General features: G+C 35.5%; 2 protein-coding genes across 2 annotated transcripts; both read right to left on the reverse strand.

Annotated features, from left to right (window-relative positions):
* Positions 1-3673: 3673 nt before the first annotated feature.
* Positions 3674-4735, reverse strand: LOC133287378 (uncharacterized). Its single transcript, XM_061484975.1, has one exon. The coding sequence runs from the start codon at positions 4733-4735 to the stop codon at positions 3674-3676; it is 1062 nt and encodes a 353-aa protein (XP_061340959.1).
* Positions 4736-14470: 9735 nt separating this feature from the next.
* LOC133287374 (outer envelope protein 80, chloroplastic) lies at positions 14471-21608 on the reverse strand. Its single transcript, XM_061484970.1, has 16 exons — positions 20968-21608; positions 20693-20786; positions 20508-20590; positions 20186-20283; positions 19995-20064; positions 19542-19632; positions 18873-18954; positions 18496-18531; positions 17910-18063; positions 17668-17808; positions 17358-17428; positions 17179-17257; positions 16985-17100; positions 16712-16859; positions 15456-15525; positions 14471-14919 (listed from the first exon to the last, which is right to left on the reverse strand). Exons 1-16 carry the CDS (start codon positions 21529-21531, stop codon positions 14765-14767), a joined length of 2052 nt encoding a protein of 683 aa, XP_061340954.1. The 5' UTR covers positions 21532-21608; the 3' UTR covers positions 14471-14764.
* Positions 21609-27093: the final 5485 nt, after the last annotated feature.

A 27093-nucleotide genomic window follows, 5' to 3' on the forward strand; every position in this document is an offset into this window, starting at 1 on the left:
TTTTGTTGCTCACCTTGTTTGATACTATTTAGCCTCCTCCAGGAAGGTTCTCCAATTTCAGTCGGGATCATGGCTTCGCATCCATATGTCATTCGAAAAAGGGGTTTCCTCCATTGCAGTTTGGGTACTCGTTCTGTATCTCCAAACGACAAAGTATAGCTGTTGAACCCAACTTTCTTTGGCGTCGAACATCCGTTTTTTGAGACCGTCCACAATTACCTTGTTTGCTGCTTCAGCTTGCCCATTCGACTGGGGTGCTCCACAGATGCGAAGCGATGTTTGACTTGTAAGTCTTTCATCAATTGTTAGAACCTTTTATCAGCAAACTGTGTTCTATTACTAGTTACCACCTCGGCCGGTATTCCAAATCTGGAAACAATGTTTCGTTCAAAGAACCTTTATACTCTAGCCGACGTGATTGTGGTGACTGGTTCTGCTTTTATCCACTTGGTGAAGTAATCCATAGCGGGCGTAGTAAGTGACGAAATGCTTCGGGGAGTTGAAAATATGCGTAGATCCGGGGATTCCCGAATAGGACAATCAACCACTTTAATTGTCCTTCAGTAGCCTTGAAAGGTCCCAGCAAGTCCATTTCCCATTTAAAAAAGGGCCATGGAGCCGAGATATATTTCAGTTCTTCTGGTGGTGGAAACTATCGCATCTCTTGACATGTTCTTTAGAGTCTGCCTCCATATGATGGCCATTGATTCCTTCATGTATCTCAGCCAGCATATATTCTGCTTCTTCCGAGTTCAAACATTTCAGCATGGGGATATGCAACCCCTTTCTAAACAGCTGATCGTTCACAATTGTGTATTGCGCCGCATCTCGGACCAGCTTCTTGGATTCCAGTCGATCCTCTGGCAATGTTCCTTTCTCAAGGTATGCCACTATGGGTTGCCTCCAGTCATTTGCCGAGGTGATGATCATAATGCAACTCGGCATAGTTATGCTTTGTTGTACCACGATTCTATGGTTACCTGGATTTTTGTTACTTACCAATTTAGACAAGATATCAGCTCGGCAGTTTTCCCCTCGAGGAATGTGAGTAACTTGCACTTCATCGAAGTCGGCCATTATCTCTTGAACCTTGTTCAGGTATTTCACCAATAGAGGGCCTTTAGCCTGATACTTTCCTTCTATCTGCGAAGTATCCAGTTGTGGGTCGCTGAAGATTTTTACCTTCTTGGCTTCGTGTTCTTTAGCCTGCACTAGTCCGGCTATCAAAGCTTCATACTCTGCTTGATAGTTTGAAGTTGGGAAGCCCAAGTTCAAGGAGTGTTCTATTGTCACTCCTTCTGGACTTTCGAGTATGATTCCAGCTCCGCTTCCTTTGTCGTTGGAGGATCCATCTACATAGACCTTCCAGGTGTCCCCAGATTGCTTATGTTCCTGGTTCACCAATGTCAGTTCCATTATGAAGTCGGCCAAAGCTTGCGATTTGATGGCCTTTCGACTTTCATATGTTATGTCATACTTACTGAGCTCAATTGCCCAGTTAGTCATTCTTCCTGCCAGGTCCGGCTTGTGAAACACCTGCCATATAGGCTGATTAGTCCAGACTATTATCAGATGTCCCTCAGCAAAGCGAAGACCACTTTTTCTAGCTTTTGATATCTGACCTCAGCACCTTGTAAGACTCTACTGATGAAATAAATCGGCTCTTGGCCTTTATCAGGACAACACTTATTGCCTCCTCCCCCACAGCCAGATACAGGATCAGAGTATCTCCTGGTTCTAGCTTTGCCAGCACTGGTGGGGTTGCCAAGCATTTCTTGACCTTTTCGAACGCAGCTTGACAATCCGGATTCCAGCCTTCCATTGCTTTCTTCTTTAATAATTTAAAGAATGGGAGGGCATTCTCAGCAGACTTTGGTAAGAACCGGGTTAATGCAGCCAGTCTATTAGTTAACTGTTGAACCTCCTTTTCATTCTGGGGTACCTTCATATCAAGTACTGCTTTACACTTGTCAGGGTTTACTTCAATCCCTCTATGGGTTAACATGAAACCCAAGAACTTCCCAGCTGGGACTCCTAACGCACATTTTACCAGGTTTAGACGGATGCGATACTTTCTGAGCTTCTGAAAAGTCTGCTTAAGATCCTGGACATGATTTGTCATATCAAATGACTTCAATATCATATCATCAATATATACTTCTAAGTTTTTTCCCGGCTGGTCTTCAAACACCTTATTCATCATCCTTTGATAAGTTGTCCCTGAGTTTTTAAGTCTAAATGGCATCACATTGTAGCAGTAATTAGCCTTTTCAGCAATAAAGGCAGTTTTTTCTTGATCCCCTGGGTACATTGGAATCTGGTTGTAACCAGAGTAGGCATCCATGAAAGACAATAATCGAAATCCAGCCGAATTGTCTACCAGCTGGTCTATGTTAGGCATAGGGTAGGAGTCTTTTGGGCAGACCTTATTCAAGTCCGTATAATCAGTGCAAACTCTCCATTTCCCATTTGGTTTTCTCACCATCACAATATTCGCAAGCCATGTTGTGTACTGTATTTCTCGAATGAACCCGGCATCCAGCAACTCCTTCACGTGCTCTTCCAGGACTTGTTTCCTTTCTGGTCCCAACTTCCTTTTCTTTTGAGAGACCAGTGTGGATCCGGGGTAAACTGCCAACTTATGGCAGCAGAAGGCGGGATCTATGCCTGAGATTTCTGATGATTTCCAGGCAAATACATCCGTCTTGCTCTTGAGGAACCCTGCTAATTCTTTTTTGACTTGAGGATCTATGGTCTTACCAATTTGGGTAAATTGACCAGGTTCTTCCCTGAGTACGAGGTTTTCTAATTCTCCATCGGGCTCAGGCCTCGGGATTACTTTTTCTCTCATGTCCAGTTCCACCACATTAACAGGCTTCCTTGAATGGTGAGGAATCGTCTTCCTGCCGAGTTCGTCCCCCGGATGGATTCGGGGAGGAATCGAATGTCTGCCTTCGTTCTCCTTGACAGTGTCAAAGTAGCATCCTCTGGATTCTTTTTGATCTCCACAAACAGTGATTATTTCATTCTTGCTACTTATCATCTTTATCTTCTGGTGCTTTGTAGAGACCAGCATGTGCCATTGGTGTATGGTTGGTCTCCCCAGAATTATATTATATTCTGATGGGAAATCGGCCACTATGAATCTGACTCGTTCTGATTTGAACGCTTTCTTTGTCTCCAGGGTCAACCTGAGATCTATATAGCCTTTAGGAGGTGTATGCTCTCCATTAAAAGCTATCAAGGTTGTTTTGCAAGGTTTGAGGTCCTCCTCATCAAGGTTCATCTTTTTGAAAGCATCCCATAGTATAATGTCGGCACTACTCCCAGCGTCGATGAAAATCTTCTTAACTCGGCAGTTCACCAAGGTTCCAGCGATGACTAATCCGTCTACATGTCCCGGCAAAACACCATGCATGTATTTCTTTGTGAAATACAGCAGAGGAGGGTCTGGTTTGCTAAGGTCCTCCTTGAATTTGGGACGATCCCGGATAGAAAAGACCTCTTTTAGATACTTTCGTCTGGCACTTACAGTGTCTCCTCCTCCTCCAAGGGCTCCACTAATTACGTTACAGTCAAATTCCACTTCTGGGAATTCATCATGGTTGGAATCATTTTTTTGGTTCCTTTTATCCTTTTTTTTCTTTTCAAGAACTGGGCTTTTGCTTCTCTTTCAGTTTCCAGACTTTCTTTTGTTATTTTTGGAACCCTGGGTTTTGATCACGTACTGGCGTAATCTTCCATCTCTAACAAATTTTTCCACAGCATCTCGGAGATCCCAGCATTGATCAGTGGTGTGACCCGGTCCATCATGGAAAGCACAGTACTTGGACTTATCCAAACCTCCTCTGTCGAATATGGGTCGGGGTCTTTCTACTTTCTTCATCTCCGTCATTGCCACTTCCCTCCAGATTTGAGAGCATGAGGCATTCAATGGTGTGTATTTCTCGTATCTTCCAATCTGGTCTCGTCCATCTGGATTTATAGTTCTAGAGCCTTTCTTTTTATTACCAGTTCGCTCTTTTTCTTTCGGGACCGGGCTCCTCCTTCTCAGGCTAATTCTTTTACCTTCTTCAAATTGCGCATTTGCAATATCTATTTGCTCGAGTTCGAGGTACTTCTTTGAACGGGTTCTGAATTCCTCCAACATCCTCACTGGGTCTTTGTAAATCGACTTGGCTAGCCTGGATGCTCCATCCAAGCCAGCCACAATGAGATGTACGTGTACATTCTCTTGTAAACCCGGCACCTGCAACACAACATCTTTGAATCGGTTGAGGTATTTTTGGAGAGTTTCTTCGGGTTGTTGACGTATCTTTCCAAGTGCGAACTCGGATTTGGGATGTTTCTTGCTTGTCGCAAAGTTTAAGAGGAACTTCTCCCCAAATTCCTCAAAGGACCCAATGGAGTTGGCAGGTAAGGTAGAGAACCATGCCTGCGCAGCCCCAGTCAGAGTTATGGCAAATATCCGAGATATGAGGGGCTCATCTATCCCTCGGATGTACATGTCCGTATCAAAAGCATCGATGTGGACCTGTGGGTCTTGACTTCCATCATATTTCGGCAATCGCGCTGAATCAAAATCTTCTGGGAAGGGAGCATTCAAAATCTCCCCAGTGAAGGGGCTGTTATTATACTGGCCCCTGCTATATTTTCTTCTGTAGGCACCAGGTTTCACGTCTAATGATCTGTGCATTCTGGTTGGGGTGGATTCCATCCCGGTGTCTTTGCCCATTTGCTTCTATTGAAGCGTTTTGAGTCTGGGCCTACACAGCAGCATTCTGGTCACCCATTGCCAGGTTCTCCAGGTTCGGATTCATCATGCTCACTGGATTAGGCCTTTCCCGGTTTTCCACCTCAATAGCCCGGTTTTGATGATCCGAGTTGCGACTTCCTTCCCGGCCATTGGTATCCTGGCCTTCGGTTTCTCTCGCCCCTGGTTCAGTCAACCCCATTAAGCGTTGTTCCAGATCTCGCATTCTCCTGGTATTCTCCTCCAGTATCCTTTGGAAGTCTTGTTGCCGCTGGAGGTTATTACAATTCTCCATCTCTGTCATTCGCTGCAAAATTACAGCAAATGCACTTTGAACCAGTCGAGAGTCAGGATCGGCGGACTGGGCAACGTGGGTAGCCAACTCCCCAGGATGTTGGTGGGGGTTGTTCAGAATTGGGGCAACAACTCGGTTGCGGGGTGCTGGAGTGGAGGCTGTATCTGATACGTCCTCGCTGATACGGACGTGATCGTAATCCACATCGTTTTTAGGCTGGTTTTGAGGCTGATTCACCTCTTCCAGAACTGGATCCAGCGGTTGATTCTGGTTTTGGGGTGGTTGCTACTCCTTGTGTGGACTACCATCCTTAGTCAGATTCGTGGGAATATCAAACTCCGAGTTGAGAAATTCCCCACAGACGGCGCCAATGTTCTGTCCTTAGGACAGAGATGTCCAGCCCAATAGGCTGGTATGTTACTCTTGGATCTAGTGCCCTCTCCAAGGTATCTATGGAGGAGATACCCTTGAGTCAAGCATATCACTGTGCACAGAATACTATTAACGGCGTTAGCCAATAGGGTGTGTGCGCGCGCACAGTGACAGCATAACAGTAAGAGAGAGAGCGTAACGTACGTTTAGGGTTTACCTTGTATTTATAGAGGTTACCTGTGGGTAGTGTGGATGGGCCTTTGGTGCCTCTGATAAGGGCCTAGGCCTGCTTGCTATGCTGTCGTATTAGGATTAGTATCCTTGATGGATATCTATCCGTGATTACATTAGATTTACATCTTAGATAGCCCCTTATTGGGCCTGTCACTTAATGGGCCCCTTATACGGGTCCATAACAAAGGTTAAGGGATTACCCAATTTGGGGTAGGGAAGCTCTAAGTGCAGCATTGAGCTATAGAGATGCTTACAATAATATTCCAATACTTAATGCACACAAGCTTACAATGATATTCTTATACCCGATTCAATAATTTACACTATAATTAACTAAGTATATTAGTGATATTTTTGGTACCATTAGGCACAAGTTTTTTTTTTTTGGGGAAAAAAAATTATTACGTTACATAAGTTCTTTTTTAGGATGCGACTTCTTGATTTATGTGTATTTTTTTTTTTAAATAAATGTTTTCTACTTGAGATGCTTAACTTTTTCTGCTAGTTTATTGTTTGGATGTTTGAGTCAATTGACTAATATAATAAGGCATGATAAAAGATAATACTTATTTGTTCTTTAATTGTAGAGAAGTTTGGTTATGGATAACCACAGATAACCAATTATTTTTATGGTTTGGTAAATAACCAGTTTGTAAAATAAAATGTAGTTTCATATGAAATCGGTTTTTAAAATGTGGATCGGTTTGGTTATAGATTGGTTTGGTTCTTTTGGACATTTTAAACACCCCTAGTTTCGGCTGGTGCTTGTTAGCTTAGTGCTCTAATTAATATTGTTAGGGTTACTAATAATTGATACGTCATAAATTAATTGTACTTATTTTAATTGATGAATTAAATTAAGCTTAAATTAATTGTGCACATCATGGATCTGGATCCTCTCACATGAAAAAAAAAATGATATGATCATATAGGAAATCATAACCATACAAACATGGATCAATTATAATAAAGAAAGAGAGAAAAAAAAATTAAATAGATAGTTACAAAATCATAATCGTTGATTCACCTTTGTATTGTTGTGATCATTCCAAATGATCATATCATGTTTTTTTTACATGAGAAGATCTATTTCCGTCCATCATATAATTCAAAAACACATTTATGAGAGTTTAGTTTTTTTATAATATATTGATTGTTATTTGCAATTTTATCATTAAAAATATTTGTAAGTTTTTTTAAAAAAATTAAATTCAAATTCAGGGCATGATTGATTTCTGTTTCTAAAAATAGTATTTTAGTTAATTTTTAGAAAAAAAATAAAAATAAAATTGTTTGAAGAGGATTGTTTTGTAAAATAATTTTCAAAAACAATATCTGTTTTTTTGTTTTTAAAACTAAGAAAAGGAGAACAAGTTAGAGATGTTTTCAAATTTTAATTTTTGGTTTTATTTTTTTGTGGTGGTAATTTTACGGGGAAAGGTTATACTTACTACCTCTCTTTTTTATTATCTCTCACTACCAAATCTTAACCGTTGATTTCTGCCAATCTAACGGTTATAATTTATTAAAAATTAATAATTAATTAATAATATGACCCAATAAATTACAACTGTTAGATTGACGAAAATCAACGATTAAGATTTAGTAGTAAGAGATAGTAAGAAAAAGATGTAGTAACTATAACTTTCCCCAATTTTATGATTATGAAAATCTGTTAATGGAACTTTTATAAATAAATCCAATTTTTTATAATTTTAAATTATTTTACGGCGGTAATCTTATAATTATGAAAGTTCATTATTTGTATTTTTGTAAATAAATATAATTTCTTTATAACTTTAAATCCAACCATATATATACTATAAGGTGATGCAAGAATTTCATCATCATATATAGTGCTGTCATCACCTTGATTATCTTTATTAGTAAATGACCAAGTGCAAAGTTTTATTTTAGCTTATCTTTTCCTTATAAGCATAAGTTAGGCCAAATAAATTTTTACAAAAGTTCTTATAATAAAAGGAGTTTGTTTTATAATGAAGAAAAAAGTCAAAAGCTAAAAGCTCCTAAGAGAAGCTTTTTTTAAGTTGTATTATTTTTTTTTTGAAATGAACAGCCTTTTTTTTAAATGGACAGTTTTCAAGTAACTTTTAAATTAAAATTTTATATATTCGTCAAAAAGTTTTTAGCTATATTTTAAGGGGAAGGATATACTTATCACCAAAAAAGTTTACAATCTTTACAACCAATCTAATCACCATTGATTTATATCAATCCAACAGTTATAAGTTATTGGAGATTATTGGATCGCATTTATTAATTAATTATTATTCTCAATAAATTATAACCGTTAGATTGACGAAAATCAACGGTGATTAGGTTGGTTGTAAAGGTGGTAAGCTTTTTTGGTGGTAAGTATATCCTGCCTCTATTTGTTACGAACCTTGAGGTCACCACCCCAAAAATTAGCTCAAAGGGTGGGAGTGCCCAAGGCCTTATAAACCCCACATTAGTTGTATAGGCAATCAATGTGGGACTCGTAACATTGCCACCCCCTTTAAGGGTCGACGTCCACGGCGGCTTTCACTCTATCGACACTGACCTGACGATAGCCATTTCCCCCTTTTGGGGCGACTTCACTCACCTATCAGTATTTAGTGCCCAAAGGCACCTTAATCCAGCCTATAGGTAGCCCTTTCCGTGGCACCAACTCTTAATGAAAGCACCAATTGTTACGAACCTTGAGATCACTGATAAGTCACCTAATGGAGACTTAGAGCATGTGATTTATATTGCATATGAAGAAAAATGAATTGATTTTGTGATTATAATACCCCAAAAGGTATGTGAATTATCTTTTGTTGGTTACAAATGCTAATGGGCTGTACATGTTATATTTTTAGGCCCAATTGTTACTGAAGGAAAAAGGAAAGGACTGGGCCAGACCTAAAGCTAAAGCCCAACGATTGCAAGGAAAGAAAAGAAACAAAAGAAAGGAAAAGAGAAACAGAGTCAAGAAATACAGAAGCCAAAAGAAAGAGGAAAAAAGGAGAAACCCTAGCACCCGTAGCAAGCGCGCCCTTCTCTGCAAAGCCTTGTCTCTAGCCATCCCTAACCCTTTCCACAAATCAACCCATAAGGTCAGACCGTCCTCTTCTTACCGCTCATCCGTCCAAAATAACCCACATCCACAGTCCATTAAGGAAAGACAACAAGAAAAACCTTAGCCACTACTTTTGGTTCAGAAAAGCCAAACAAAAATCCGTTACTTAGTGGAGGCTGGAGCGATTGTGAGCACACGCCAGTGTACGGGTTGAAGGAGCAACATTTCCATTCGGATTGTCTGAGCAGAGGAGTGGAGCTTGGTGGAGACCACCCATTTGCAGCGCACAAGCAACGTGTCATACTGCTGAGCTGGAGCAAAAGAGGAATGTTGTGCAAAGAAGGAAAATAGAGCTATAAAAAGGAGAGCAAAGAGTAAGTGACTGGGGGCTTTTTTGATTCAGCTTTGGAATTTTATTTTTCTGGTCTTTTGAATATCTTTTCGAATTTTCTTTTTGTTCTGTAATGAGACTCATTTTGATGAGCCTTATGCATGCCATCTCTACAGCACTGTGAATTCTGGTTGTTAGGACCAGTGCTGTAGTTTTATTTAAGCATTTTATATTCTGCATTATTTGCATTTTCTTTTACTGTTTTGTACGCTCTATTCTCATGGATAGGAGCTAAACTTTCTATAGGTTGGGTGTAGGGACCCAACCCACAGTCGTGAATATGTGCTGAATGTTATTTTTCTTGAAGTTGATTCCCTGTTCTTTTCAACACTGTGCTTTAATTTATTTATGCTATTGTTGAGGCCTGATAGTAGGATGAGTTTGTGAATTAGTCATTGAGAAATGATTAAGTCCAGAACTGTGTTGAATGTATGGACTTGAGTATGAGAACACTCAAGGGATGTTACTCAGAGACGAGAACAACCTCCATGTTGTGTTGGATTGGATTGTAAGGATTTTTTCTTCCGTTTAGCACAGAGATGTGCAGATGTTTGTTAAAGATAAAAATGTTTTTAAGAGATTAAAATCAATAAGAAAAGGGTCCAACACTTGGGAACTAATTTTGAGGGATTTGTTTTTAGCACTTATTTGGAGGCTGCTGGGGAGGGGAACCATAAACTCAACCTGTTTCACAACTTATTGTCAACACTTCAGATTTATTTTCCTTTGATTTCACATATTTCAAATATAATTCTGGTTACCAATTTCTTCTTTAAAAAAAGGAAAAAGAAAAACAATCTTCTGACTTTTACTTTTCTTTTTGCATAAAAAATATCCCAACTTGTTTTCCCTTTAATTTTTCACTCAGCTATCCAATCATTTTTTCTAAAAACAGAAAAATTCAAAAAGAAAAGAATTTGCGGTTTAGTAGTAGTATTGTATTTATTTGATTTCCATTTTCTGCCCATCGTTTCAGTTTTAGCAATTACCAAATTTTGTCCAAGTACATACGCTAAAGATCCTTGTGGGAACGATATAAGGGTCTCATATACGCCCTGTATTACTTGTTGTCGCGTATACTTGCGCGCTATTTGCATAACTGTTAGCAAAGCAACAATCACCACCCCAAAAGCTAGCCCAAAGGATGGGAGTGCCCACGGCCTTATAAACCCCACATTAGTTGTATACGCAACCAATGTGGGACTCGTAACATTTTTAAAGCTCTTTTTTTTGCTTTAGCTTAAAAAGTAACTTTTAACTTAAAAAAAGATATGCCAAACATGATTACCAAAAAAAAAAAAAAAATGCCAAATAGGCTGTCCTTGTTAATTATACCTAATAAATTATTAAATGTTTATTATAAAATTAATAAATAACAAAAACTTCACTTTCACATCTCATGTTGACTATGATACCTTTATAGCTATACCGCCAAACAATGTTATTAAAATTGAACCGGTTCATCGACTCAACTGGGGTATTGGGTCATTGGATTACTGGTTCATTGGTTGAACTGCATGACTCGATAAATGTATATAAATTTATATTCTATACTCAAAATTCCTTCAAAATAACTTATATGTTGTCTTTTTACCAAAAAAAAAAAAACTTATATGTTGTCTTGCAAAATCCATAATTATGTTTATTCAGAATTATCCAAAATTATGTCTGACAACAAACATGCGAACTAATTTGTGAAACAATGCCTTGGCATAGAAGAGGATATTATCATCTTCAACTAGCCTCAACTGGGGTATTGGGTCATTGGATTACTGGTTCATTGTTGAACCGCATGACTCGATAAATGTATATAAGTTTATATTCTATACTCAAAATTCCTTCAAAATAACTTATATGTTGTCTTGCAAAATCCATAATTATGTTTATCCAGAATTTTCCAAAATTATGTCTGACAACAAACATGCGAACTAATTTGCGAAACAATGTCTTGGCATAGAAGAGGATATTATCATTTTCAACTAGCCTCTTCCTCAAATGATCAATTTATTGGATGGACATTTACTTATTTTTCATAACAATAGAACTCTTGCATCTTTGTAATTTTGTTTTTTCGGGCTTAGAACCTTCCTAATTAAAAAAAAAAAAGAATTATCCATCGTGTCATTATTAAAAATAATAAATGAATATCACTTTTTCAAATTTCAAATTAGCTCTTTCCCTTATTTCTTATGATTTCGAATTTTAATCCAACTAAGCATTTTCACTTTGCATTTCAATTTCATTATTCTTAAGTTAAAAAATTTTAATTGTGTTTTATTTTTTATATGATTGATTTGTGTTTATGTGAATTAAAAATGGTGTACTGCACCTTAGGGATTTTATATTTGGTTGTTGCTTAAAAAATAACATCATTTTCCTTAAAAAAATATTTTAAAAAAAAATTCATGACCCAATCAAGTTAACAAAAACCGATTGGGTTATCAGTTTTGTCAAAAACTGGATGAGTCAAACCGATTCTTATCTTATCGAGTCTATTGCATGATTCATCCATTAACTAACTCGAATAAATTAAATCATCGATTTACCGATTTTCGGCCAAGTCGAAATTTGGGTTTAATTACACTACAGCCAAGTGTAAAACCCGAACTGTTGGCATTTACTGCCAGTAACTTGCTGTTGTCGGGTTGGGTTTTAAGCAATATTATTGATTTTTGATACCACATTTCCCAGGTCACTCACATTGTCTTTTCTTGGTCGGTAATTGGCAGCAATCCATATGCTCTTCATTTCCCAACCTCTGATCCTATCTCATATCTGTCAACCCTAAATTCACATACACACATACATAAAGAATTTGGCTAAAAAGCATTTAATAAAAAAATATAAATTTTATATTAAAAAATAATTTTTTTTTAATGTTCTTTATGCAGTAAATACTTTTACTTTTCTTTTAAAAATTATATTTTTAGATTAAAATTATTTTATATCAGTATAAGTTATTCTTTAAATAATGATCCTTGATCTTATTTATATCTAATAACTCTAATATACAGTCATAAACAACTAAAATAATAAATACGCTGCCCTTTACTTTTATCTTCTTAACAAGTGTCTTAAGAATACTTCTTTTTTATTTGAAAAAATGAAAATTAACTAAATTTTAAGTACCTGTTTGGATCCTATCTTTTTTAACTTCTCTTCTCCTTATAACCAGAAGCTAGGCCAAACAAATTTTTACAAAAGCTCTTATACTAGAAAGAGTTTTAATGAAGAAAAAAGCCAAAAGCTTATAGGAGAAATTTTTTTTTTGAACTCTTATTAGCTCTTCTTGAAATAAGATTTTTGAGCTTTTAAATAATTATTAAGCTCAAAATTTTATGTAATCACTAAATAATTTTTAACTTTTATTTAAATTCTTTTTTTTTAGTTTTAGAACTTTTACATTAAAAGAAAGAGAATCCAAACGGCCTACTATTAAGTTTATATGAGATTACTGTCATATACAAATATACATGTGGCGTAATTCAATAAATCTGTACATTTTTTTTTTTTGGGTATAATCAAATAGCATTAGGTTTCTTAAAAAGAAATTAGAAATTAGAAATTAGAAATTTTTTATACGTAAAACTAATCTACCTAAATTTTGTGTTCTAGATTCCTTCATTGTTTGGCTACCTTACTTTCTATGTTGTACCAATATTTTAAAAAATCCAAAGTGTTGTGTTGACACTCTCTGACACTCCCCAAGCTCCGACATATATAATATTTAAAATTTCATTACATATCATGAAAATTTGATCGATGTTTTACCAAACTAGTGTAATAAAATTAAAAATTAATACCGAATAAATCTCACTAAAATGTATAGAAGATTTTCAATTTGAAAATATAATAGTAAATATTTACATATTATGTTTCTTTTTAAAAAATTGATGAATATTGTAAGTTTAGTTTATTTTTTTGTTAAATTATTGAATATTAAATATACTATATATTATATAAACTAAAAATATTATTTAATATCAAAATGTGTTCTAATCTGTCAAAATCTAACATTTTTTAACGTAATAGAATATCATGTCATATCATATCATATTCTATATCCTTTATTGGTGTCGGTAAAAGATAGCATAACTCACATTGACACATAGGAATCATCAACTAAGTCCATAAAATAATATAAACTGAGACTATATGAAATCCCTTTCAATTAGGCCACGACCCATTACTCTTGTTTCTCTACATTGGCCTTTCACATGTTCTGATTGGGATGAGAACAAAATGCCATGTAAGAATAAATCATCTTACCGCAACACAGAAATAGCTCATCTTATGCGAGAATTTTGAGCGGGAGATCACCCATCCCAGAATTGCTCCAAGTCAAGCACGCTTAACTGTGGAGTTCTTCCGATCCGGGCTACCGAAAAGCAGATGTATCTTGTTAGCATAGATAGTACCAATTAATTCTTATAAGCTATCCCAAACTGTGCAGCCTTATACCTGCACAGCCTTTGGAATCCCTCTCTTTCAGGTGTCGATTCGATTAATTCATGCATATAACCCCCGCTGAAAGCTTGTCAGGAGCTGCTCCTTATCCGTGCCTTTTTGCACCGACGATCAGTCCCCGCCCTCGTCAGCACGGAATGTTACATCTTTTGTTGGGCTTCCTTCTAAAAAAAATAAGCTAAACAGATTTTTATATAAGATCTTATAATAATAAAAAAAACTTTTTATAATGAAAAAAATAAAATAAAAGCCAAAAGATCCTAGAAACAACTTTTTTTAAGCTATATCAACTTTTTTTCTAATGAATAGTTTTTAAATAACTTTTAAACTAAAATTTTTATATAATCATCAAACAATTTTAGTTTTATTTTTAAAACTTTTTTTTACCTTTGACTTAAAAGTATCTTTTTGTTTAAAAAGGAAAAAGTGTCAAATAAGACTCTACGTAGAGAGGGATAAGCAAAAACCATAAACATGACCACATTGGTGAGGCCCTCTCAAAATATGTGGAGCAATTTTATGAAAACAATCAGGGAACTTTTGGTAAAAGAATTTTTTTTTTATTCAAAAATCACGATTACCAATAATGTGATGAGAAAATAATATTTTCAAAAATATGATCAAAAATTATTTGGTAGACCAAAAATTTACTAAAAATATTGAATAAAATTTACTAAGTATATTTGATTAATTATAAAATATTACTGAAAATTTGATGTGATATTATAAATATATCCCCACTTTTGTATTTTCTTTTTGTCAAAGAAGGCTAAATCACTTTCTTAAAAAAAGGGGCTATTTTTGTCAAAAATTTCTTGCACCTTTTTCTAATTTCTTAGCAATCCAACAATACCACCACCCTCTGGGTGATATTCTTAACAGTAATTTTCATCCTTCATTTACACATAAAATGGATTACCAGCTAAATCACCGTACTGGATAATTTTTTTGAAAAGTAATACCAAACATGGTATTCTTAAAAACCCAGCCTCACTTTTCTAGGTATTCAAAAAAAAAAAAAAAACATCTACCAAACACCCCCTTAAAAAGGCAGCTGAGTAAATTTTTTTGAGGAAAATGATACATAAGTTTCCCGAAAAAGGAAAAACCCATGCAAGCTACAAAAAAAATTGGAATATATGAAACATTCGAAAAGCACCTAATGAGAATTGTCCCCCGAAAGGACGTTTAGTTTCTATGGCCAACCCCAAAATGAAACCTCTTCTCTTTCTTGTCATTAAAGGCATATTCAAGACGTAAAGGACCCAAAGGCGAATCCACACGGATGCCAAACCCATACCCGTGTCCGCTTCCAGGCTTCCTTCTTGCTCCAGCAGGGTCACCTAATAAAAAGCCAAAACAACATTCAAGTGCCACATTAAGGACAGCATGAACAATATTTGCAAACATCTAGAGAAGCGCTACCAGTTGAGATGGAACAGTTGACAAATGAAAACTGTTTAAAAATTGGCATTGTGCATTTGTCACTTAATGGAGCCAAAGCACAAGGATAAGCCAAGAAAAGCTGGTTCTGTTTGGTAAATGACTCTACTAGTCTATGGCAGTAGTGCGTGAAAGTAGGTTGTCCTCCTTGAAAGTTTTAACAGCTACCAAACTTACATAACATAGGACAAGTTCACTCATTTTATTAAGATCAGTAGTGCGTGAAAGTAGGTTGTCCTCCTTGAAAGTTTTAACAGCTACCAAACTTACATAACATAGGACAAGTTCACTCATTTTATTAAGATCAGTAACTGATGGCATTCATACGCATTGGGTGATCTCCAGAATCTTAATCATCCTCATGGAATACGAAAAGAAGAAACCAAATTCTGAAAGAGAGAGAGAAGGAATCGAACAAACCAAATAAAAGACCTACCAGGGACAGTTTGGCCGGATCCAAGATCAGTTCCATAGTCAGAAAATATAACACCTTCCACTGGCCCCAACTACAAACACACAGTAAGATTAGTGAGTCAATTTCTCTCTAACTTAAATTTAATCAAATGCATGCACCTGTGGGCACAGGGACAAATGCAGCAAATTTTTTTATCCTCCATTTAGATTCATTTACATGACTACAAGCATATTCTGCTTCTTAGAAAGTAGAAACCTAGTATCTTAATATCATTTGATAAAAAAATCAACCACCACTACTGTTATAAAGGGCTGTGTATTTAGTTTTGGGATTGACCTGACCTGACCTGACCTGAAAAACCCGGGACCTGATAAGGATTTTATTTTTGGCAGGGGGGATTACAGACAGATAAACACACACACATATATATAGGGAGTATTATTTCTGCAATTGTGGCAGAAATAATACTCCCCACCACAGACACAATGAGATATGAGATAGAATGCTTTGCTGGAATGAGAGATAATGTTTTATTGTGTCTGTGGCAGAAGGCAGAAGTATTATTTCTGCCACAACTGCAGAAATAATACTCCCATATATATATATATATAGTTAATTTAGTAGTTTGGTCATCACATTATTGAGATGAGCTGATTAGGGTTAGAGTGTTGAGCAGTTGCTCCTTGTAATCTTTTGTTGATCATAGGGAATTTTCTCTGTGGAAGGAGGCCTATTGTTCACTCTCGGTTGAACAATGTCAATTTCTCTTTTATCAGGTATGCGTCTGGTTAAGAACACTACAATTACTTTTGGGGAAATCATTGGAGGAAGGCAGGTCAGGCCAGAAAAAGGGAGAGAAATTTTTTCCTAATTGCTACAATTTCCCATCTTCAATGACAAAAGTCATATTCAACTTGGCAAAAACCTATGAAAGAGTTTCTATCGAAATTTTCTCAATTTCATACTCTACACATTCTTCTGTTTTGCTATCTACCCATTCTTCAGAGTAAAAAGTATCTTCCTTCTCTGTTTTTTTTACAAAAATAACTTTCAAATTCATAACAGCTATTTCCAATACTTTTTAAGCCATCTTCGACTCTATATTCCAAAAACATCATTCTCCAGGTCTAAGAGATCAGATAATTCAGCAAATTTTAGATACAGCCAGGTTTGAACCAGGTCCAGGTTATGAAAATAAGGTTAAGTGCAATGCACCGTAAGAACGCCCAAGAAGTTTAGCTGGATTGAGCAGGAAAAAGCTTGATAAATTCAAGTACCATGGGGAAAGAAATTTCTCCGGAGCCAACAGCATATGATCGACCAGAGCCCACACCACCTTCTTCATAGCCTCTCACACTGTTTGTTCCACCAATGGCAAAAGCTTCATAGGGAGAGAAATTTCCCACCACATGACCACCAGAGAGACTAGCAGTGAACCAAACAAAGTTGGTAAAACATAAGGTTGTCTGTTTTGCTTAAATGTTAAGTGCAAAACAATGCATTCCTTTTTCTTTCCATGAGAAGGGGAATTGATGACGTGTATATCATACCTTAAATGAAGGCGAGCAGGACCTATCTCAACACCCTTCCTAGCACGTGCATTCACCCTAGTGAAGTATAACCATTCAGACAAAAGAGGAAGTCCCTGTTCCATGTTAAGGACAAACTGCAAAACCAAGCAAGTAATCATAAGAACCATAGAATTAAATATAAACTCAAAGACCGTATTCAATTCATAACGAACCATAGAAGACCCATGATCGCCAGGACCAGTGTAAACAGTCTCAAATTTAGCAAGCAATGTATCATCATGGTTATTGCCACTACAAGAAAAAATTGACATAAGTTAGAAACCACCACACAAAGTCATCACAACCATATTGTCCAAAATAAGCAGCATGTAGCATTTACTAAGATTACAACCTTGCAGTAAGAGGACTGCTGTAACAATCCTTGATGATAGGATCCCCTTTCTCATTACGGACTCCGGCATGCTGTAGTGATCATTTGAAAAGGAAAAAAATCACTAAAATAAATAGATATAGAAACTATATTATATTACATTTAACTTATCGCAGGAATAATCTGATTAGTGATGACACAGTTTAACTAAACTATGCAAATCAGCAATTTGCAAGTGGTATTGGTAGAGCTAGATCGGAAGGACTAAAATTAGAAATAAAAAAGATATTACAACACACTTAAACAGCCACTAAAGTTGTCAATGAAGAACCTGGAAAACAAGTCCTGCTGTTCCGCTCCACTTTGGCCTAAGGGGTCGACTAAACTCTATACCACCTGTGATGCGGCCAATGGTCAGGTTACTGCTACCATCTTGGTTACCATGAACAATTGTTCCGGGCGTTCTTGAATTCTAAAAAGAAGTTAATTAAATATCAGCACACCAGAATCTTTAACTTTCTATTATCAAAAGAACAGTCATTGGGCTCGGACAAGTAAACCTTCAGAGATTACCTGAATCATTATTGTTCTAGATGTTCGTTTATCATCTCCTTGAATCCAAGGGTCTGTGTAGTTTATACGAAATATTGAGTCAATCTGACCTCTCTCTAAGGAAATATTGAATTTCTGGTTTCTCCCAAAAACATTCCTATGAGAATAGGCAAAGCTGCGGTGGAATCAAAATATAATTGAGTGGATCAGCGATGAGTAATCCAGTTGCAGTTTGACCATAAGTAACACAATATGAAAGCATATATTAATGAAAACAACTTTATTCTGTTGACATGGGGGGAAATATACATAGCAAACTGAGATAAACGACCAGGAGAAGTTAATATTGGCCAAGTTCTATCTTCTGCAAAATTATGTACACGAGGGTAGTGAGCTTACAGCTACAAGTGGCATATTTACACATTTACCAATGTCATTAACACTGCACAGCAGTATATGGAGCTAGCAGCAGATATTAATAGCTCTGAAAATGAATTTAATTGCATGGCAATAACCTTGGCTATTCAAGGAAGGAGGGTATAGGATGCCAAAAGATGAAGCATTGACTCATTACTCCACCCATCACAAGACTAAAAAATAAGCTCACCTTCCAATGAGCCCTCTCAGTGGACCACTTGCAATCCTGCGAATGTAAATACCTAGTCAGATTATGCACCAACCAACAGGGAAAGTTATGTTGATCTCCCCTCTAGTTTTAAAAATAACAATTATCCCCTTCTATTTGCATTTATCACCAATATGGAGACGTACAAAAAGCTGTATGGAAGGGGGTATATGCATAAAAAATAAAAATATGAAAGGGTATTTTGTCTTTTGAAAATTCAAAGTAGGGGAGTTTACCATAATTTCCAAAATTACTGGAGAGGCTAGGGAATTTAATCAAACCTCAAGGAGGTCTGCACAATTAACCTAATTAGTAAATAGAAGCTTCATTTAAGTATGCTTTAGAATAGCATCACTTACCCACTTGATATCCCACCACCAGCAGAAAATCCTCCACTGGGACGTTCCACCACATTCATCACCATATCAACCTTCCCCGTATCTATGACGTGGCAAAGAAACAATATCCATAAGATTAGACTTTGGAGAGTACCATGGATATGATGGGGGAAGACAAAAAAACAGAAACAAAAAAGAGTACATCAGTTCTGCAAGACTATATGTATTTCCCTTTATCCTCACATACTACAACACCTTACAGGCTGAAAATACACAAACAGAATTATCAAAAAATGATTTGGGTCACTTGTAGAACACTGCAACTTATTTAAGTCCTGTTTAGCATTATAAACTGTATTGGGGGGAAAAAATACTTATATTTTGAAGTAGTGAATAAAATCCTTGTTTCTTTTTTCTTTTCTTTCCTTTTGGCCTTCTTATATTTTCATAAAATTTAATTTCCTAGTTTATCTCCAAGTTAGTATGAAACATTCTCCACTTCTGTTATAACAATTTTACAAAGTCACTTTTGGCAGGAAAGAAAATGCTAATAAAAAATATATACTTATATAGGGGCCCGTAAGAAATCACATAACTTGGCAAGTGTAGTTACTAGTTAGAACTGACAATATTTCTTTCTTACACTTATTTGCCTTAACTTAAAGCCCATTTTCAGTACGTCTACATTACCTGTTGGTTGAGGAATAATACTAACATCATCCATGATCCCCATAGTTAATACAGTCTCTGCATCTCTTTTTCCCTGAAGCATACTGTAGACCTGGAGATACAATTACGGGTGATGCCAAAATCCTTGTTAGTAAGAATGCGAATTCAAGAAGGCATGTTTCCCAAAAGAGAAATATAGTAGAAATGTAGAATCTGGAATTTTCCATTCAGTGAACTATATCAATTGCCATTGAACAGACCAGAGAATGTTGACAACCAAATTTGATAAAATAATGCCACAATTATTAAATCTAATTTACATTAGACAAACATGAAATCCTCTTTTTTAAGCTTGATTCGCAGTTTTGTGCAAAAGTTAAATATATACTACTTCATAAAACTTCCAAAAGCTAACTCACAACAAAATATAAACCATCATCTGTTGGAGTACCCAGTGCTAGGTCAAGGAAGTACCTGTCCCTTCTTGGTTGTAATTTGCCGAAGTATCGTTTCAGGCTTTGTCTTCCCTATAGTAGTCTCACCTCTACAGGTTGAAAATCAAGTTTGCAAATAAAACCCCCCAGTACGATTAAGAATCTTGCAGTTATGTTTGTGTCTGCATGAGGGTAATAAGTGTGTAAATCAAATATAAAGAAGGTGCTTACGTCTTCCTGTCAAGAAATCGTATGGAAATATTATTGACCTCGGCCTCTGAAACTTGTAATCTCAGAATACCCCCAGAGAGAATCTCAACAGCTGAAATCTAAGGTGATAATCAAGGCAGGGGGGAAAAATTCCAATCGCAATACTGGTTAGGGCATAAGGCAAGCCAAATTGAAGGATATAAATATTTTGATACTTTCTGCAGCTAAGGCTACTGAAAACATGAAAAATGGATCCACATTCTGGACTCCCACCGACCTCCAAGCAGGAAGATTATATTATTGCTAGATTTTGAAGTTTGAACAAAAGTTACGGGGAATTTACCATAGCAAAAAGACCACGTTCCATGTACCAGCCATTAATGGAAGATATTGCTTCATCCAAGCGCCTCAGATTGATAACCTTCCCTACACAGTTTAACATGTAAATTAGAACACAGTGAAGGTCATACATGAGCTAATTTTGTATGATTAAAATTTCACGGACAAGGAGAAAGAAGAATAAGTTACCATATCCATCTCTAAAAGATTCCTCTAAAAACTTAGCCGGAAGAACATTAGCTCCTTCACATACCAACCCTTGGAACTCTTGATTTGGTTCTACCTTATGCCACAAGAAACCAGTACTAACATCACAGCATTCATTACTTCATAACATTATTGACATTAGCTGAATGCAAACTAAAACCTACAACACTAGAGGGAAAAATTCTATTCAAATAGCATAAAGATTATAATAAAACGAAGAGCTCAATGCGTAACTGTCACTGTTAAACAGAACATACCTGAAATATTAATCGGATACCATCACGGGTATCAACTGCGACCGGCACGCAGGAACAAAAATAGCCACTGTTGATTATGCGATGCACGTCCTCTTGCACCTCGCGCACTGTGAGAGCCGAGTTAGGTCGACAAGCTTTGAGAGCTTGCACAGCCTCTGCCTCGAGGTCCTTCCTCTCGAGTTCTTCCCCATCCTTGTTTCGAACCAGCACCTCGCTGATCAGAACCCTCTCCTCGTTCTGTCGAACTTTCTGCTGAGCCTCTTCCGCCAGAGACAGAGACGCTGAACACAGAATCGGAGACGCTCCTCTCTTTCCATCGGTTAACGACAACGTCGCCGAGCAGAGTGGGGAGGATTTTCGGAGCACGGACCGAGTCAGCTCAGTGGAGTGAGCACTGAACGAGTGAATGAGTTGCGCAACCGAGTTCGTGGCGTTGGCGATGTGAGAACGTGCGGTTTCGAAAGGAGAGTTTGGGGGTTTGGGAGGAAGAGGGATTTTAATGGAAGAAGAAATGAAGCGTACGTCGTCGTTTCGAAGCATTGTGTACTCCGTGCTACGTTTCATTGATACAAATACAAATTGAATCTGAAGTGAGCAAGTGAAGTGCTTCTAAAGCTTTCTTCACCACTGAGCCTCCGGTGAGGTGAGTCACAGAGGTTTTTTTTAGTTCAGAGTTCAGACAAGGACGGGCCAGGTTATTATGTCTTCAATGTTCTATGGGCTGGGCTTTGACTTCGGCCCATATAAGGTCCAATTGATTTCCAAAATCACGTGAATTTCTTTTGAACTTGAATCACAGTAATCTTCCTCCAACAAATATGGAATTAAAAAACATTCTACATTCTTCCATTTTTATTTTATTTACACTTTGAAACATTTATTGTTCTTCCATTATCTCTAGAGCAATATGGTTAGTGGCATATGTATGAATGTTGAGGAAATTATAGTTGTTGGTCTTTGGTTTGGGGTAGATGAATGTGGGGTTCCCCATGTTAATAAAGAGAGAGTTAATGGTGAGACTTGTATGAGATAATGTATTAATGATGAATTGACATGCAAGAGAAACTCTACAAGAGGATAATAAGATTATAGAAATGTCTAACTTTATTCTTGACTTCCATTTCTTAGCGATGTTAAAATCAATTAATAACCAAGAATTATAAAATACGAGTTAATTATTGAAAATTAAATTTAACCACGATTTTGGCCACATTTTAACATATATTTAGGTCATGGTCCATGTATGGAGCCTGAAGGAAATAAACAATCAAATCAAGTGCTAAAGAGATGAACAGCACCTTGCTCTGCCAATAGATCTTTAAACAACACCAACAACATACCTTGCTTTATAACTATTATGAAGTGATGCATTGCGTTTTTTAAATATTACTTAGCATGAATAATGAGGCAATCAGGTGTTGTCCACAATTAAAATGACCACAAAAAATAAAAAAGATAACTTCCATTTGAACACATATAACTCTTAAATTCATTGTACCTTGGGGTTTCCTTCTTTATCTGACATAATTTTAAATGGTTTCCAGCTTAGATCTTTAAGATAAGCCTCTCACTGTGAGCACAACTCCACAACTCTCACATTCACTTCATCATCAGAAAATTTTATCTTAGCTGCTTTCAAAAATGAATTACTATCAAGCTTCCCCATTCTTTTCACACCAATAAAAGCCTGAGTCCTCTTTGTCTTCCCTATCCTCTGCGAAGGAAATCAAATTAGTCCAAAATACAAACAACTAAACCATGGTAGCATACAACAACAAACTAACTAACCTAATTCAACTAATTTTTACCTAAAATGTTAAACCTTATGGACTAAAATCATCTCATTTGGAGACAATTGTATGGAAAATTGACAAAGGAGAACAAAGGAACCATAAGATTCACAGAATATGATGGAACCATTGAAAAATCTAAATTCCTTAAATATAGAAACAGCAGCAAAAAACACAGTATGTAAAGCATTTGCATATCATAGCAAACCACTTATGTCATTGTACCCTGAATATGACTCCAACTACATGATTTGAATGTTAACAAATTACAAGATCATATAGACTATTAAACATGAAACACTATGTTATAATGAATATATAAGCAATTATATGTCAATTAAAAAATGCAAATAACCTTGTATGTGTGGTGAGGTCTACGACATATTTTATACAAATGCAACCCTCTCTATTTTGGTTTTGAGAATGATTAGTTGGAGAAGACCTTCCAAAGTTGATTTTTAGACCATTGGAATTGGATGAGTTGAAACTTGAAAGCCTATACACATAATCACATCGAAGAGATTCATATTTATATATGGACAAAGATATATACACTTATTAATTCCTTGCGATCATCTTGCAACTCGTCATTGGTTGTACACTTCTTGACCACAAGAGTTTGTTGAAGTTCTTTCATTGCTTCCAATTCCTCCTCCTTATCCTGCAGAACCAATTTATTTGCATCCATTTTTTCTTCTCCTCCACATCTTCATCTTCCCCCCATGTGTTTCATTACTTGAAGAGCTCCTCTCAAAGGCTCAATCTCCAATTTCAATGCTTGTTTGGCTTCGAGTTCTCTTTGTAGTTCATAAATTTTTTTATACAGTGTCTCATTTTCTTTCGGCAACGCTCAACCCCAAAATGACCAAGTCAAAATTTAAATCTTTAATGGATACATGTAACTGAATTAACTACTGTAGATAGAAGAAAATGGAAATCTTGCCTTTTGTTCTTCAACCAAAAGTATCACTTTCTTATCATCCTAGTTTTGCTCCATTATTGTCATCTCATTTTGCAAACAACAAATATGAAGATCAAAGTTCACCAGTCTTAAAATTATTAAAATAAAAGGGGGTGATGTTTTGAATTTGCATAATTGACTAGCTTATCCATAAATTTACACAGGCAAAATAGATTACATTTTTCTTATTGAGATATAACTTTTTTCCTTCATTTTCATTTTATGCTAGACGTTTTTGCAGATTTTCTCATGATTCTCCGGTCATTTCTTCTGTGCTTCCGAAAACAATAGTGTTTTTGTGATCCATAAAAATCTTCTCCAAATGATCCCGATCATTCTGTTGTATCATTTTTATTTCTATTAAAGATTAGAAAATTACAGGAACTACAACAATTTACTTTTAAAGTAAAACAAATAGTAATCTATCATGAAACGATAGATATAATCATATAAACGAGAATGTTTCATATTTCAACTCAGTGAAACACAAAGTAAGCTATGGTGGGAAAGAAAAAAGCATGAACTAGAAATATTCACTTAAAATTTTCGACATATATACCATTATTAAATATTTTAATCATCTCTTCTTTTTGTTCCCACGCTCTGTTTTTAATATAATATAATAGTTATTAGTTGTTAGAAAACTTATTGCAGGTAAAGGCTAGAATAATTTTTGCGAAGGATTCAAAACCCCTCTTTCGTTGAAGTAGGGATTTGAATCCTTTTCATAAATGATTCGAATTCCATCACCTTACTGGAAAAGTTTTGAATACCTTTCTTACACTCGCTACTTAAGTAATCCAAAGCATCCTATTTTTTGTTCCAATGACTTCTAACCATCTCAAATGCATATTTTTGATTTGGAAAAAATATTTTCCTTGGTTTTTCAAATCTTTTTCAAGAATTTAAAAGATACAGGGCCTGATTGATTGTGTTCTGATTTTTTTGTTCTTAAAATTATTTTATAGAATAGTTATGAAAATAAGTGTTTTTTATGTTTTTTTGTTTTGAAAGTAAAACTAAAACAGAAAACAAAAACAACTGACACATGTTCTCAAAATTTGATTCTAAAAATTAAAAAAAAGTAGTGACAATTTTTAATTTTTTTTTACAAAATATACCATACCAAACGAGTATTTTTGTTCTAAAATTCAAAAAACTATTTTTAAAAAAAGTTAACAGAGCCGTAGATCTTGCAATTTGAAAAAATATGTTTACTTTTAACTCATTTATGTAATTTTAATCAATTACCCTTATATTTAAGTCTAAGTCCTATAAATGTACTATTTGAAGGCTTTTAGACTAAGATTCTTTCGATGTAGATTGAATATTGATCTCTTTTGAGTTTTGGCATATGTCTTGATGGATTATGCACTTGTTGATTTGTCTTTCTTGAACTTATTTTTCATTGTTGCAAGTTGTATCACTTTTCATTCCTTTTTTGGTATTTGTTTATCATCATCAAAATTCTTACATTTTTAGATTATTCATCTCAAGCGCATTAGTTCCACAATCTTTCCATTTTTTATGATCACAAACTCAATATGAGAAAATGATTAACATGACATGTATATACCAAGCCTAACATGAATAATATGAAAAGTGCAAAAAGTGGAGTTTTAGGTCCTTTTTACCTTATTTTTATATTTCTAGTTCATTCCCCCTACCTTTATTTGTGCCTTTTTCAACATATTGGATAAATTGTGTATGATTTTCTCAATTTCCATACCTTTCTTTCACTCTGGTGTCGTAAAAAAGCATCATAGAATCCAATAACAAGTTAAACTATTCTATTTGTTATGCTATGACTATGATTTGATATATACTTACTTTTTTTTAAATCGAGTTATATGTTGCCTTTTGAATTAATGTTGTTTCTTGATTTTTTATAATCAATTTTAGGATTAAATAATATTATTATTATACTAGCTGGCAAAAAAAGAAAATACATTTAATGTAAATTATCCAAGTATATATTGATATAAAAAATTTTGAAACTCCATAAAATATAGTAATAATAAAATTAACAAAAATAATATAATAATAAAAGATGGTAATAATAAAACTAATAAAATAAAAATTAATAAAATTAATAGTAATAATAAAGGGATAAGATATTGTTACTACCAAATAATGTTACTACTACATCTTAGACGTTGATTTTCGCCAATCAACGGTTATTTCCTTAAATCAAACTCATTAATTAATTATTAATTCACAATAAATGATAACCGTTGATTAGCAAAAATCAACGGTTACAATATGATAGTAACATTGGTAGTAACATTATTTGGTAGTAACTGTCAAAACAATGGTGTCATATTATGAATATTTCTACATGTCTATTCTTCCTCTACTTGGGTAATTATATACATAAATGAGGACTCTAGGTCCATTACAAATTAGCTGTCAATTAGCTATGAATAAAAAAATGAAATAACCTATTACTATTTCTATTTAATACAAAACTCCTATGATTATGTCAATCAACTGCAAATAAGAAAATTAATCTATTTAATATAAATCTCCTGTGATTATGTAATTGTGTAATCAATGATTAAAATTCAAACAACTGTACAACTCAGCAAATATTATCTCATTTCAACACTCCCCCTCAAGTTGGTGCATAGATATCAATCATGTCCAACTTGCTAATTGCTTCTTCAAACACTTTTCCTGATACAACCTTTGTCAAGATGTCGGCTAACTGATCTTCAGATTTGATGTAGGGAAATTGAATAATTTTTTGATGTAGCTTTTCTTTGATAAAGTGTCTATCCACTTCTACATGTTTGGTTCTATCATGTTGAACTTGATTATGGGCAATTTCAATAGCAGCTTTATTATCACAATGTAACTCCATAGGCTGATTGTAGCAGATTCCTAAGTCTTGTAGGATGCTCTAAATCCACAATAATTCACATACTTCATGTGTCATTCCTCTAAACTCTGCTTCTGCACTCGATCAAGCCACAACTTTCTGCTTCTTACTCTTCCAAGTAACTAGATTGCCTTCAACAAAAGTAAAATATACCGAAGTTGACTGTCTGGTAGTTTTATCTTCAGCCCAATCTGAATCTGTGTAGCCTTTAATTATGGGACTATTATTTTTTGAGTAAAGCAGACCTTTCCCTGGACACCCTTTTAAATACCTCAATATTCGATACACAGCAGCCATGTGATCCTCACTTGGGTTGTGCATAAATCTGCTCAAACCACTAACTGCATAAGCAATGTCTGGCCTAGTATGTGATAAATAAATTAGCCTCCCTACTACCCTTTGATATCTGCCAACATCAGTCTGTACTTGCTTAGGATATAAACCTAATACATGATTCATTGCAATTGGTGTTTATGTTGGTTTACATGTTGTCA

Source organism: Gastrolobium bilobum, unplaced genomic scaffold (genome assembly GCF_033153095.1).
Source record: "Gastrolobium bilobum isolate Gb01-03AN ecotype WA unplaced genomic scaffold, APGP_CSIRO_Gbil_v1 utg35772, whole genome shotgun sequence".
Classification (NCBI taxonomy): Eukaryota; Viridiplantae; Streptophyta; class Magnoliopsida; order Fabales; family Fabaceae; genus Gastrolobium; species Gastrolobium bilobum.